Here is a 14,144-nt window from a genome sequence, read left to right as displayed (position 1 = left end):
AACACATAAATGACCAGCATGTACAGAACATTATCACTTAAAAAGGATCTCCAGGAGGTTTTTATTTCAGCAGCCCTGTCATTCTTTGGACCGTAGGTTCTGGAGTTTGGCACACAGGGATCCAGTCACAGTGCCGCCACTTCCTATCTTCAGCTCGTCTCAGACTCATGAGCTTCATTTCCTTTTTTGTAAAATGCAATAATAACATATCTGAATTGTGGAGATTAAACTAGATAATCTTAGCACAACTGTCTGCTACGCGGATCATGGATGAGATTTAGAGTTTGTGTGTATACGGACCTATCACATTTTATGTAGTGTTTCGGAAAGTTGTGTGAATTCTTAAAGTTTTATGAAGTAATTCAAGACATCATATTCAATAGAATCATACAATGAATCACCATGATCATCATTCATTTAGCCACTATGATGTGTCAGGCTTGTTCTGTGTCTTATGGATAGAGTAGTAATGGAACAAAGTCCCTGCCCTCAAAGAGGGGGAAGGAGTTAATAATATGCAAATAATTATGTTAGGAGGAATGCATGTAGGGGCTATATATACAGAATTTTAAAGCTCCCCGAATAAGGTGGCATTTGAATTGAATGGAGAAAGTGACCCTGAAGAATATCTGACAGGAAGCAGCAAGTGCAAAGGCTCTGAAGTGGGAATATGCTTACACTCTTCAAGGAAAGACGGGCGAGCCAGTATGGCCAGAAGAGTGAGTGAGAGGGAGAACGGTGAGAGAAAGGGGCGGGGAGGGAAGGAGGGAGACAAGGCGGGGGGAGGAGGTAGTGAGAGACAGAGATAAAGATGGGGACACCCCGGATAGCGAGGGACCAGATCACTGGGGTCTTGCAGGCCATTGTCAAGATTTCAGCTCTTATTCCCCGTGAAATGGAAAGCCACTGGAAGGCTTTACACACATGGTCATTTGATGCCCTGCTTTGAAACGTTCTCTCTGGGTGTTCTGGGTAGGAAAAAAAGGCTATTGTGAAAGCAATGTCAATAATCCATTCGAGAGATGGTTAGTGGCTTGAATGAACAGGTAACTGAGGATGTTGTGAGAAATGGTGAGATTCGGGATATATTTTGAAGGTATAGCAAGCAGATCCAGAGAGCAGAGTCAAGGGTAACTCTACAGTTTTTGACATGAGCAACCGGAGATGAGGAAGACTGCAGAAGAACAGGTTTGAGGCACTAGAAATCAGGAACTTGGCTTTGGATAATTTGACCTCCAAGGGGAGAAGTTCAGAAGACGACTGGACACGAGTGTGTGGGTGAGCAGAGAAGTCCAAGCTAGAGATATCATTTCAGTAGTCATTAGTAAATAGACATTTTAGGTCACGGGATGGAACCCAGTGGATTCACCTAAGGAGGTAAAACTAGAAAGAGAAGATGTCTAAAGGCTGACCCCAGGGTACTCAGTGTTTAAGATCTGGGAAGTGAGGAGCAACTTGACACTGAAGTAAGAGAAATAGAAAGAGTGGCATCTTGAAGCCAAGGGAAGAGTGTAAGAAAGAGTGACCAGGTCAAGTACCGCTGTCAGGGTGAGTCAGATGAGCAGTAGACCTGATCATGGACTTGACTTTGGCAAGTCACTGGTGACCTTGGTCAGAGCTGTCTTGACTGAGTAATGGAATCAAAGCCTTAATGGAGAGATTCCAACAAAGAGTGGAAGGAAAGCTACAGCAGACAACTCTTTTGAAGAATTCTGCTGCAGAGAGGAACGGAAGAATGGGGCAGTAGCTGTAGGGGATTGTGGAGTCCCTCCAGGAAGTTTTTTCCCCCCTTCCTTTCTCTCTTCTTTTAAAGATGGGAGCTAATTCAACATGCAAATTATGCTGGTAAGAACCGTCCAATAACGGAGGCAGAGGGATAATTAACCAATGCAGGAGAGAGAAAGGACCACTACAGGTAGGCAAGGAAGAATGTGAATCAGATGAGCTGAGGATTAGCCTTAAATGATAACAAGGCAGGGCGCCTGGGTGGCTCAGTTGGTTGGGCGACTGCCTTCGGCTCAGGTCATGATCCTGGAGTCCCGGGATCGAGTCCCGCATCGGGCTCCCTGCTTGGCGGGGAGTCTGCTTCTCTCTCTGACCCTCTTCCCTCTCGTGCTCTCTATCTCTCATTCTCTCTCGCTCAAATAAATAAATAAAATCTTTAAAAAAATGATAACAAGGCATATTAATAACTGCATTCCAGCCGAGTTCCTGGTGCAGATGTAGGTAGGATAATAGACCAGGAAGGGGGAGAGTTTAAGACATTTCCTTCTGGTTGCTTTCTATTTTCTCATAAGTGGAGGTTGTTGGGGGGGGGGAGTGAAGAGGGGAGGGAATGGTTAATGGTTTAGGAGAAAGATGAAATATTCATCTAGGAGAGTAGAAGTAAATACTGTAGAAGGAATGCTGGACGCAATATTAGTCCTCTTGAAGTTAGTTATTGTGAATTTAAACTGAGACCCATGAGCATCAGTGTGCACTTTTCTCCAGCCTTGGAGAACAGCCTGGGTACTGTCAAGGGGCAGGCAGAGAGCAAATGGTTACATCCTCATCCCATGTTGCCACATGGCTATTGAATAAGCACACATGCGCATGCATCAAATTTACTTTAAAAGGTTACATTTGCTATTACAAATTTGACCTACAAAACACAAAGGAAGCATCTATTTGTACAAACCAACTCAGTTTGGGGGGAAGATAAACAACCCTCTGAAAGAAATACATCTCCCCTCCAAATAGTAAATGCTTTTCTAAAACTATGTCACCAATTGCAAACAAAGTGGTATCTATATGTGGAACAAAATTAAAGCTTGTGATGCTTTTTGGAGGTGGGTAAGATAAATCAGGAGAACTGAGAGAGATCACATGTAAGTGCTTAAAAGGGCTTTAAGAATTTCCTGGCCCCACCCCTTCACTTTAACAAATGAGTCCACTAAAACCCAATGTCAACTCTGGGTGAGGGAGAGAGATTATGTGGTAGGTTTATTTGAGTTAAGATTAGCTGCAGCTCATTTGTTCAACAATGCTCTTCTGATGGAACATGATGTTGCATTCAAATGCGCTAACATACAAACAATAACTATGGGAAACATCCCGTCTTTCAGGTTCTCCATCTGCAAAGCAGGTACTTTACTCTCTTCCAGGACCATAACTGTCAATACATGTGTACTCAGTGTTTCAGCTACTGTGCTTTGGAAACGAATACTACAGTCAGTGGGGCCAGAATCTAAAAGTAAAAAATGTGCCAGGGAAACACTATATAAAGTCAGTTAGTTATATACACATGTGCACACACATACAGATGATAGGATGCTAACAATAAGGTGAAAAGAACCCAAGTGATGCCCCCAGAGTGCCCATAAAATATTCAAAAAATTTTTTTAAAACCAAGTGAACTCACTTTCGACTGTGCCATGTGGTATTTTCTGTTATCTATCTTACGATAAGGTTTGGACTGATTATTAGCTAATTTCAAATACTGATAAAGATAATTAACTTACAGAATGTCTGATTTCAAATCACAGCTAAGAAGAACCATTTATAAGCCAGTAACAGGATAACTGTGTAATAGGATCTTCCAAAGAATATTACCTAATTTAATCCTCACACCATTTTCTAAAGGAGGTACCATTCTCCTCATTTTATAGGATACAGACTCATAAAGCTAATGGATAATCAAATGAACTTGACATTAATTATATATTCATGAAATAGGTTTGTGGCAAAACATTTTCAAATGGGCTCTATAATTTCAAGATTTTAAGTAAATGCGGTGTGCCGTCAAAATTCCCAAACGAAAAAAAAAAATTGCACTGAATAAGCGATTTAAGTACCACTGGTACTTGTAACCAAAGAACTGTATACATATCTAAGGTTGTGGGTAACACCTTGTGTTAGAGGATGAAGTATAAAAATGGAAACAGTCCCATATTGTAGAGATAAAGTATTATAAGAGGTTGAAAAAAAGAGAGATTACTTAAGGTGGAGGCAAAAGGGAAAGTTGCTGGAAGAGGCTGCCACGTGCTTTCAATGGGTCTGCAGGGGACACCGAATCAATAAGGAAATTAAATACCAAAAATAAAGAACTAACTTTATGGATACAAAGGCGTCCCTCAAGAAGAAGCACTAAGCACACAGTATTTTAATTCCAACTCAGTATCCTGCCCCAAACAAATTCCTCCTAAAAAATCTCCAATGCTTTTGCTACCCCAAACTGTCATTCCTAAATATGATATTGATATATATGGACCAATATTTTTGAAATGCATAAGCTTTAAATTTGTTCTAATTTTTATTTTTAATTGGTTCTTATTGCAGTACAGTTGACATACAATAACTTATTAGTTTCAAGTGTACAACTTAGTGATTCAACATTTATATATGTTGTTATCACCATGTTAAACCTAGCTACTGTCACCAAAGTTGTTACATATTATTAACTATATTCCATAGTTATACTTCGTATTCCCGTCTTATTTATTTTATAACTAGAAGCTTGAGCCTTTTAATAAACCCTGCATAAGCTTTTATAAAGAAACTTGTTTTATTGTTTTACTCAAGTCACCAAAGATTACTCAAAAGAAAAAAGAAGATATTTGATAAAGTATCCGTTTAAGTAGGAAAAGCCTGCTGAAACTCTGGAATCTATAAATTGCAAACTCTAGATGGCCTGTCCAAGTCTTCAACTGCTTTGAAAATTCTCTCCTCATAAGTACTAACTTTTTTAAAACCAGAGCAAAACTCAGTGTGCATCTGCTATTCTACCACTTGGGTTTGTGCTGGTGGCCGGCAGAGACGTGAGAGGCTCTGGGGTAGGCCTGACTTACTAACGTTATGACCCTGGGCAGGTTACCTAGCCTCTCTGTGCCTCAACTTCCTGACCTGTATGACTGCTAAGATGCGGTTATTTGAGGATCAAATGAATGTATCTGAAACACTTAGAAGAGTGCCTGGCACATGGTAGGCATTTCAGTTGTGTTATTGATCCAAATGATCCAATTTCAATTACTGATGCAATTTCTCCCCTAAAGTAATGAGAGAAGTTTGCTCTTGGAAGGTGTATCATGGAACAAAAGAGAACACCCCTACCGATCTCACTAACTCACTAATTAACACTTTGGAAGGCAGTCAAGGTCAATGAAGTAGAACAAAAAGGCTTCTAAGGAGCAAAAATAGACATAAAAAGGTGTATTTCACTACTCAAAACATTCATCCCATTTGGATCCTACGTTACTCCTTTTATATGATTCCTAACGGTTGGGCTATTTAATTTCAAGGTCCACGGGAGAACTGGAAGTACCATCTGGGACAGTAGGGAGGCACCTCGGAGCAATCAAGGCACAAGAGAGAAACTATAGGACAACAATTCACAAAGCAGACACAGCTGAGGCCACTGGACAAGACAGCAGTCCAACGTCGAAAAAAGCCTTGAGGCGGGGCGCCTGTGCGTGGCTCAGGCGGTTAAGCGTCTGCCTTTGGGTGGAGTCTTGACCCCAGGGTCCTGGGACGGAGCCCCATGTAGGGCTCCCCGCTCAGCAGGGAGCCTGCTTCTCCCTCTCCCTCTGCCCCCACCCCTCCCCACACTCATGCTTGAGCACCTGCACTTTCTCAAATAAATAAAATCTTTTTTTAAAAAAAGATAGCTTAAGGCTATCATCTCCAAAAAATACAAGAAATAATATTCAGTAGGTGCTTCCAAACCCACCTTACAGTGTAAGAAGTGTGCAACTGACCCATTTCCCTGACTTTCCCCTACAATCGTAAGCTGCAATCTACTAAAGGGACTGAGGCACACAATGGTTAACTCCTATTTGTTGAAGGAGATGGGAAAAAGCCTAGAAACAACTTATATACCTGTCTGTAAGAAAGGTTAATTCTGACTAATGTGATGGATGTAACTTATGAGGGCATCACAAATTATGTTTATAATTTATTTTCTATTTTTATTTTTTTAAAGATTTTATTTATTTATTTGACAGAGAAAGAGACAGCGAGAGCAGGAACACAAGCAGGGGGAGTGGGAGAGGGAGAAGCAGGCTTCCCGCGGAGCAGGGAGCCCGATGCGGGACTGGATCCTAGGACCCTGGGATCATGACCTGAGCCGAAGGCAGACGCTTAACAACTGAGCCACCCAGGCGCCCTATGTTTATAATTTAGGAGGATAAAAGTTTGATCTCAGCTATAAAAAGCTGTAACAAATTGAAGAAATATTGAAAACTGAAGACGGTGGTTCTCTTTGGGTGATGGCATACTTGGTAATTTTTATTTTAATCTATTTCTGAGCTTTCTACTATTTGTATGTTACTCCATTATACTTTAAGTTTAAAAAATGAATCAGAAAGAAATCTTCCCTTCCACAAACATATTAGGTTTAATGTATAAAGAGAGAATAATTAGGGAAAATTCAGTTTTAACTGGCAAAATCTAAAAAGAAAAGTATTTATAAAAAATATTTACTTTATTAAAGAAACAGCTAATACAATTCACACACCCAAATATATGTATGATCCATATCAACAGGCAACCCTATTCAAACATTTCATTCCTTTAGTCAGCTAACAAGTGCTTGACTTTTATAATTCATCCTTGGATTGTGATATTATTCTCAAAAACACCAGTTTATGCCATTTAGTACTTTTTTTTAAAAGATTTTATTTATATGAGAGAGAGAGAGAGAGCACATGAGAGGGCGGAAGGTCAGAGGGAGAAGCAGACTCCCTGCCGAGCAGGGAGCCCGCTGTGGGACTCGATCCAGGGACTCCAGGATCATGACCTGAGCGGAAGGCAGTCGCTTAACCAACTGAGCCACCCAGGCACCCTACCATTTAGTACTCTTGATATTAAAGTAGACTATCTGAAAATTATGACTCTCATTCCTAATTTTTCTCTCTTTTTGCCTGGTGTAACAAACTTTTTGAGACTTTTAAAGTTGGCGAGTTTCTTGTAAATAGACACCTGAATTCTTTTTCATCTAAACCACTTTATTGAAGCGTAGCTCAGTCAGTTAAGTGTCCAACTCTGATTTCTGCTCAGGTCATGGTCTCAGGGTCTTGAGATCAAGCCCCACGTCGGGCTCCGTGCTGGGCATGGAGCCTGCTTGGGATTCTCTCTCTCTCCCTCTCTCTCTGCCCCTCCCCTCCCCCCACTGGCACTCTCTCTTTCTCTCAAAAAAAAAATAGTAAAAAAAACCAACTTAATAAAAAGAAAAAGGATTTAAATACAATCATGTGTAATATAGAAAGAGGTTTCAATTATCACTCATTTGATGTATTTTGTGTTATGCTTTCATGATGTAACCTTTTGTTCCTTTTCATGGACTTAAGCTGTTATTTTCCCCCCTTAAAATGAGATTGCAGTTCAAAGTGTGTTTCTGGTCTATTAATAGTTACCTTTAAACTTAATAACCTATGTATATGCTTAGCATGGTGGCTCAGGGCATCACTTCTGGTAGCAGGCTACCTAAACTTACTTGTCACTCACTGTGAATATTTTTTTAAATGTTTTTATTTATTTATTTATTCATGAGAGTCAGAGAGAGAGAGAGAGAGAGGCAGAGGCAGAGGGAGAAGCAGGCTCCCCGCCTAGCAGGGAGCCCGATGCGGGACTCGATCCCAAGACCCTGGGATCATGACCTGAGCCGAAGGCAGACGCTTAACCATCTGAGCCACCCAGGTGCCCCACTGTGAATATTTTTTTAAAGTAAACTCTACACTGGATGTGGGGTTGGAACTCACAACCCTGAGATCAAGATTCACATGCTCCACCGACAGAGCTAGCCAGGCACCCCAAAGCTTTTTTTTTTTTTAAGTAAATTGGGGCTTGAACTACTGTGGATATTGACTGTCAACCTCCTTACACGTCACTTTCCTATCAGCAAAATGGAGACATAATCTCTCTTTTTTTTTTTTTTAAAGATTTTATTTATTTATTCATGAGAGACAGAGGGAGAGAGAGAGAGAGAGAAGCAGAGGGAGAAGCAGGCTCCCAAGGAGCAGGGAGCCCGATGCGGGACTCGATCCCAGGACCCTGGGATCATGACCTGAGCCGAAGGCAGACGCTTAACCATCTGAGCCACCCAGGCGCCCGAGACATAATCTCTCTTTAATCTTTTCAGGGTTAAATGAGTTCATACAAGTAAAGCATCGGGCATAGCGCCATTTAGTACCAGCTATTAATATAATTTTTATTAGTGTTGTAGAGCTTTAGTCTCCTGAGAATTTTTTTCCATTTAGCCAAGCATCTTGTATTGATGTTTAACAATTAGATGCCAGAATAGATGTGTCCAGGTCAGCTTTCTATGTGCATATTTAATAATTTTATTTTTTAGAGCAGTTTTAGGTTCAAAGCAAAACCGGGCAGGAAGTAGAGTTCCCATATACCCCTGCCACCACATGTGCATAGCCGCCCCCACTATCAATATCCCTCACCCGAGTGGCACATGGGTTAAAACTGATGAACCCACACTGACATTTCGTTATCACTCTAAGTCCATAGTTATATTAGGGTGCATTCTTGGTGTTGTACATACTATAGGTGTTGACAAATGTGTAATGACATGTGTCCACCATTACAGTGTCATACACAATAGTTTCACTAAAAATTCTCTGTACTCTGCCCTCTCACTTCTGAACCACTGATCTTTTACTATCTCCATAGTTTTGCCTTTTCCAGGATGCTATATAGCAGAATTATACAGTAGGTAGCCTTTTCACATCAGCTTCTCTCACTTAGTAATATACATTTAAAGTTCTTCCATGTCTTTTCATGGCTTGATAGCTTTTTTTTTTTTTAAAGCACTGAATAGTATTCCATTGTCTGAATGTGCCAGTTTATTTATCCATTCACCTACCAAAAGACGTCTTGGTTGCTTCCAAGTTTTGGCAATTTCAAATAAAGCTGCTATACAAATTCATGTGCAGGTAGACATAAGTTTCCAACTCATTTGGGTAAATACCAAGTAGTGTGATTGCTGAATCATATGGTAAGAATATGTTCAGTTTTCTAAAAACTGCCAGTCTTCCAAGGTGGCTGTACCATTCTACATTCCCACAAGTAACGAATGAGAGTTCCTGTTGCTCCACATTCTTGCCAGCATTCAGTATTGCTAGTGTTTTGTGTTATTTTGCCATTCCAATAGGTATGTCGTAGTATCTCGTGTTGTTGCTTTATAGGTTTCTTTAATTTTGGTAAAATACACATGACATAAAATTTGCCATCTTAACCATTTTTAAGTGTACAATTTGGTAGTTTTAAGTACATTCACACTGACACGCAACCCATCTCCACAACTCTTATCCTCTGGCAAATTCTAAATCCATAGTATGAGTTTGCTGGGGCTGCCATAACAAAAGACCACAGACTGGGTGGCTTAAACAACAGAAATTTATTTTCTTACAGTTTTGGAGGCTAAAAGTCCAAGATCAAGGTGTTGGCAAGTTTGGTTTCTTGAGAAGCCTCTCCCCTTGGCTGGCAGATGGTCACCCTTTCGTTGTGTCCTCACATGGGCTTCTCTCTGGGGGGATGAATCCTGGCATCTGTGTGTCCAAATTTCCCTTCTTCTAAGGACACCAGTCTGATTGGATTAGTGCCTATCCCAATGACTTCATTTTAACTTCATCATCTCTGTAAAGGCACTATCTCCAAATATAGTCACATTCTGAGGTACGGAGGATTAGGGCTTTAACATATGGATTTTGAGAGGACACAGTTCAGCCCATAACATGCTGAACCATTAAACAACTTCCCATTCTCCCCTTCCCCCTAGCCCCTGGAGTCACTCTTCTATTTTGTCTCTATGAACGTAACTACTCTTAGTTACTTCATATAAGTGGAATCATAGAGTATTTATCTTTTTGCAACTAGCATAATGTCTTCAGGGTTCATCCATGTTGTAGCATGTGTGAGAGAATTTCCTTCCTTTTAAGGCTGAATAATCTTCCATTGTATGTACCTATCACATTTTGTTTATTTATTCATCTATTGATAGACACTTGTATTGCTTCTATCTTTTGGCTACTGTGAATAATGCTATGAATATGGGGTATACAATTATCTATTTAAGACACTGTTTCTAAATCTTTGAGTATACACTCAAAAAAGTGAAACTGTCCTGAGAATTGTTAAGTATGCCCTAAAGTTCTGGCTGTCCTACTCATATATCTTTCCTTAGGCTAATCCTATCTTTATCCTGTGACACCAGAACTTTGCTTTATGTCACAAACTAAGGCCTTAGATTATTTATTTCTTCCAGGGTATATCTTAATTACCTAATCATAACTGGCTATGAGTCAGGGCATATATTAATTAGCTAATCATAAATTGGTATGAGTCAGGGACCTGTGAGATAAGGAACATCATAAATACTTTATCATTGTAACCTAGGTATTATGCAGGCAATTAGTAACATAAACAATTATAATACCATCTTAATCATGCTTTAAAATTCAAGGTGGCACCAAAATGACAAATAAAATACAGAAACTCAGTTAGAAATTATATTTAATAGGAATTTCCAAAACAATATATAGATAGTCATGACTATCTTAACAGCGCTTTAAATTCTTACTTCTGGAAAAGTAGAACCCTAGTTTAATTTGTGAAATAATGTGGAATTCACCATCAATACCCTCATTTTTAAAGGAGGAGCTCAGGGCACCTGGGTGGCTCAGTAGGTTGGGCTTCTGACTCTTGATTTCAGCTCAGGTCATGATCTCAGGGTCGTGAGATCAAACCCCAAGTCGGGCTGCATGCTTAGCATGGAGTCGGCTTGGGATTCTCTCTCTCTGCCCCTTCCCCTGCCACGTGTGTGCACATGCCCTCTCTCTAAAAAGAATAAATAAAACCTTAAAAGAAAATAGGAGCTCAATACCTCTTTCTTCTGTCATGGGCAGAGGGATAAAAATAATCATGTGTTTTTCTTTAGAAGAAACATTCCATGTTCTTACACAGTCGAAAAACTTAAATGAGAGAAATTTGTGGTTTTTGTAAGGAATACTAAAAGACAGTATAGCATAAACAAAAGAAAAATCGTCTACTTTCAGATCTTACTCTGTCACTTTCTACTGTGTGACACTGGGCAAGTTACTTAACATTTCAATTTTCTCATCTGTGAAATAGGGATGTTAGGCCCAAATTTCCAAGTTGTTAAGATGATAAAATTAGTTAATATATGTAAAAAGTCTGGAACAAACTCTCCATAAATGCTAGTTATTAGCAGCATAAATTGTCAAGCCAGATAGCTTGAGAGGAGCAAGGGATAATGTGTCATCTCACTGGAGTAAAAAGTACTGCACCCCACTTTCGTAAATAAGACCATATACTATAGGTGTGGGAGTGGGAGGGACATATTTAAGTTTCACAAACCACTTTCAAAGTGTTTCTAATCTCTAATTGTTAAAGTATACTCAAACAGCTTTATTAGAATTTATTTGCTTTATTAAGCTACATCCTCAGGTATATTATGAAGAAGAAATGCATCACCAAGATGTAGCATCCTGTTATTTTTCAGGAGTAGATGTCATGGTTCACAATAAGAAACATCACTGGAAAGATTTCACTGTAAGATTTTTATATGAATATATATATTTACATGTATGTATATACATATATTTACATATATGTAAATAAATATGTCTATTTTTCATGTATATGTGGAAAAAATGATACTCAAAGTGGTCTTTAGGAGTAAAAAATCATTAATACAAAGAAACATAATGTTACTGCAGAAACCTTTGAAACTTTTAGGAAAGTTCCAGGATGAATGAAACAATGCTGTTACAATAAATTAAATTCTACTTCCTACTCACTTTCTCTGTGACTTCTGGAGAACACTTATATGGCTTTAGATGAAACAGGAGGAAGCCAAAGAATTTAAAGGCAAGTAAGGCGAAGTTCCATCACATTCCCAGTTGAGTTGAGAAAGAAGCCCTCAAAGTTAAACCCTCAGTTCAGCTCTATCTGGAAAACCCCAAACTTCCCTGATTCCCTTTAACTGAAACCATAGTACATTTACACAGTAAATTCAGGATACAACTCAATGTCTAGATTTTGAATAGCAGTTTGCAAGCCATGTTTTGTAGTATCTCTGGCTTTCTCTGATGACTTCATGACTTCTTTTGAAATTTTTTAAACGGAATCCATTTTTAGTTCTTGACAATCTAAATACTATATATACACTATAAAGCACTTTAAGGGAGGAAGCAAGGGAGGAAAGGCTGTAGAAAGAACAAGGAATTTCCAGAGCTGGGGTGAAATTCCAGGAATAAAAAGATAGACAGTAGAAACTACTTGCCAACATACAAAATGCACACATCATGCCTTATTTGAATTCAGATAATTCAACAATCACTTAATGAACATCTACTGTGCTCAGGGTAAGGAAAGGGAATTCAAAGACAAACATCACCCCCTGGGCTACACTCAGAGGAGGGCCTCTAGTAGAAACCTTCAAGTCCCCCGGAGTCCTCTTCTCTACCTTCAGGGAACACTACAGAATGCTCTCCGGCTCAGACGCCGTTTCCTTAGCTCTAGGCACAACCTTAATGATCTAGGTCACACTTTCAAAGCCAAGTAAGGTGGTCCCACTGGCACTCCCCTGGGTGCTGGGACCAATCAACAGTATAAAATCAGATTTCGGATATCGGGGAAATGCCTAGGAGGGGGTCTGCGGTGATTAATGACACGTTAGTAATTTTTATTTGTTTTTAAAGCTTTGGTTCTTACTTAAACTTGGTGCACTGGTTGAATTTTAATTCAAGTAATCACATTCTCCTGTTCCTCGGCATTGTGGAATCCTTCCAAATCCTGCCTGGAACGGTTAAGTCATTCTGTTTAACCGAACAGCTTTTGATTCATATTGTTGTTTGAAAAACTGTAGTAAAAGACGAAGCACACGTTCTCATGAAACAGGAGTTTACTGAGCGCTTCCACCACCTTGAGTCAAAGTTCTAAAACATCCCCTTTCTGTGTGACGGCAAATCTCACTTTTAGAAATCTATCAGATACCAAATTAATCAAAAATCAAATATCCCCCTCCCAATCATCAGGATGATGAAAAGAATTGTGCTGGGAAGCGGGTTTTTTTTTTTTTATTACTATTATTATTTCAACCGGGAACGAGTGTGGAAAGTTCGCTTTTTTCCCCTTTCATCCGGAAGAGGTGGCAAAATCGGGTTTTTTGTTTTGTTTCGAACAACCGGAACACGGTCTCCTCTAGAATAGCCTATTAAAACCATCAATTCCCAACAGCAAAATCGATCCCCAGATGTCTCCAAACAAAGTGCCCGGGTACCCCCTGCGCCTCTGCCACAGGTGGACGCGGAGCAGCAAGGACCCCCGGTCGCCCTCGGGTTCCTGCGCCAGAAGCCACGCGGGCGCGCTCCAGGTCCTAGGCTCTTTGTCGAGAGCCCAGCGCGGCGCCGGGCCCTATTGGTTGTGCGGCCGGTCGGGGCCATCCTGGTCCCTCGTCCCTCCCCCATCCCGGAGTCCTGGGCCTGGGCACCGGCCACATGGTCCTAGCTTTGGGGTCGCCCGGTCCCCGCGGGGCGCGTCCACACCACGCCGCCCGACCCACTCTTCAAGGGGTGGGCTTCTTCGGAGGCCGCGGGCAACGAAGTCCGCCCCCATCCCCGCCTCCCGCGCTCACCGCTTTGAGATCCAGGACGCCGTCCTTGGCCTCCTGCAGCAGCGACACGAACTTGGTGGTGAGCAGCCCCAGGCTCTTCTCGTGCCTGCTGCTACCGCCCCCGCCGCCCCCGAGCTGAGGCGGCGGTGGCTGCTGCGGAGGCTGCGCCTGGGAAGGCTGCGGCTGCGGCCGCTGGCCCTGGCCCTGGCCCTGCGGCGCCTGCTGGCCCGAGCTCGCGGGCTCCGCCGCCGCCATCGCGTCCCCACGCCGCGGTGCTGCGGCCCCCGCGCCCGGCCGCTCGTCCGCCCCCGCCCGCCGCCACCTGCCGGGCAGGCTCTGCAGCGGCCGCTCCAGCCGCCGCCGGCCGAGAGCAGAGCCAAGGGTCGCGGGCCCCCGCAACAACAGGTGCGCTCGCGGCGCCCACGGGACTCGGGGCGCCTAGGCGCGCCGGCCTCCGCCCCTCCCCAAGCCCTGAGAAGCGTGAATGAAGCCCACGACCGAGGGGAGGGGGAGTGGAAGCGAA

General features: G+C 41.8%; 1 protein-coding gene across 2 annotated transcripts in view; it reads right to left on the bottom strand.

The window, feature by feature from the left end:
- Nucleotides 1-14,144, bottom strand: part of E2F5 (E2F transcription factor 5) — a 25,088-nt gene extending 10,944 nt beyond the window's left edge. For both annotated transcript variants that reach the window (XM_025870788.2, XM_025870789.2), the window contains exon 1: nucleotides 13,643-14,144. In XM_025870788.2, the coding sequence (XP_025726573.1) occupies nucleotides 13,643-13,876 (234 nt within the window). In that variant the 5' untranslated portion in view covers nucleotides 13,877-14,144. The remainder of the gene's footprint in view (nucleotides 1-13,642) is intronic.

Source organism: Callorhinus ursinus, unplaced genomic scaffold, assembly GCF_003265705.2.
Source record: "Callorhinus ursinus isolate GAN/ISIS: 27379988/994484 unplaced genomic scaffold, GSC_fseal_2.0 scaffold5, whole genome shotgun sequence".
NCBI lineage: Eukaryota > Metazoa > Chordata > Mammalia > Carnivora > Otariidae > Callorhinus > Callorhinus ursinus.
Note: the sequence above shows the minus strand (reverse complement) of the source record. Positions and strands in the feature narration are given on the sequence as shown.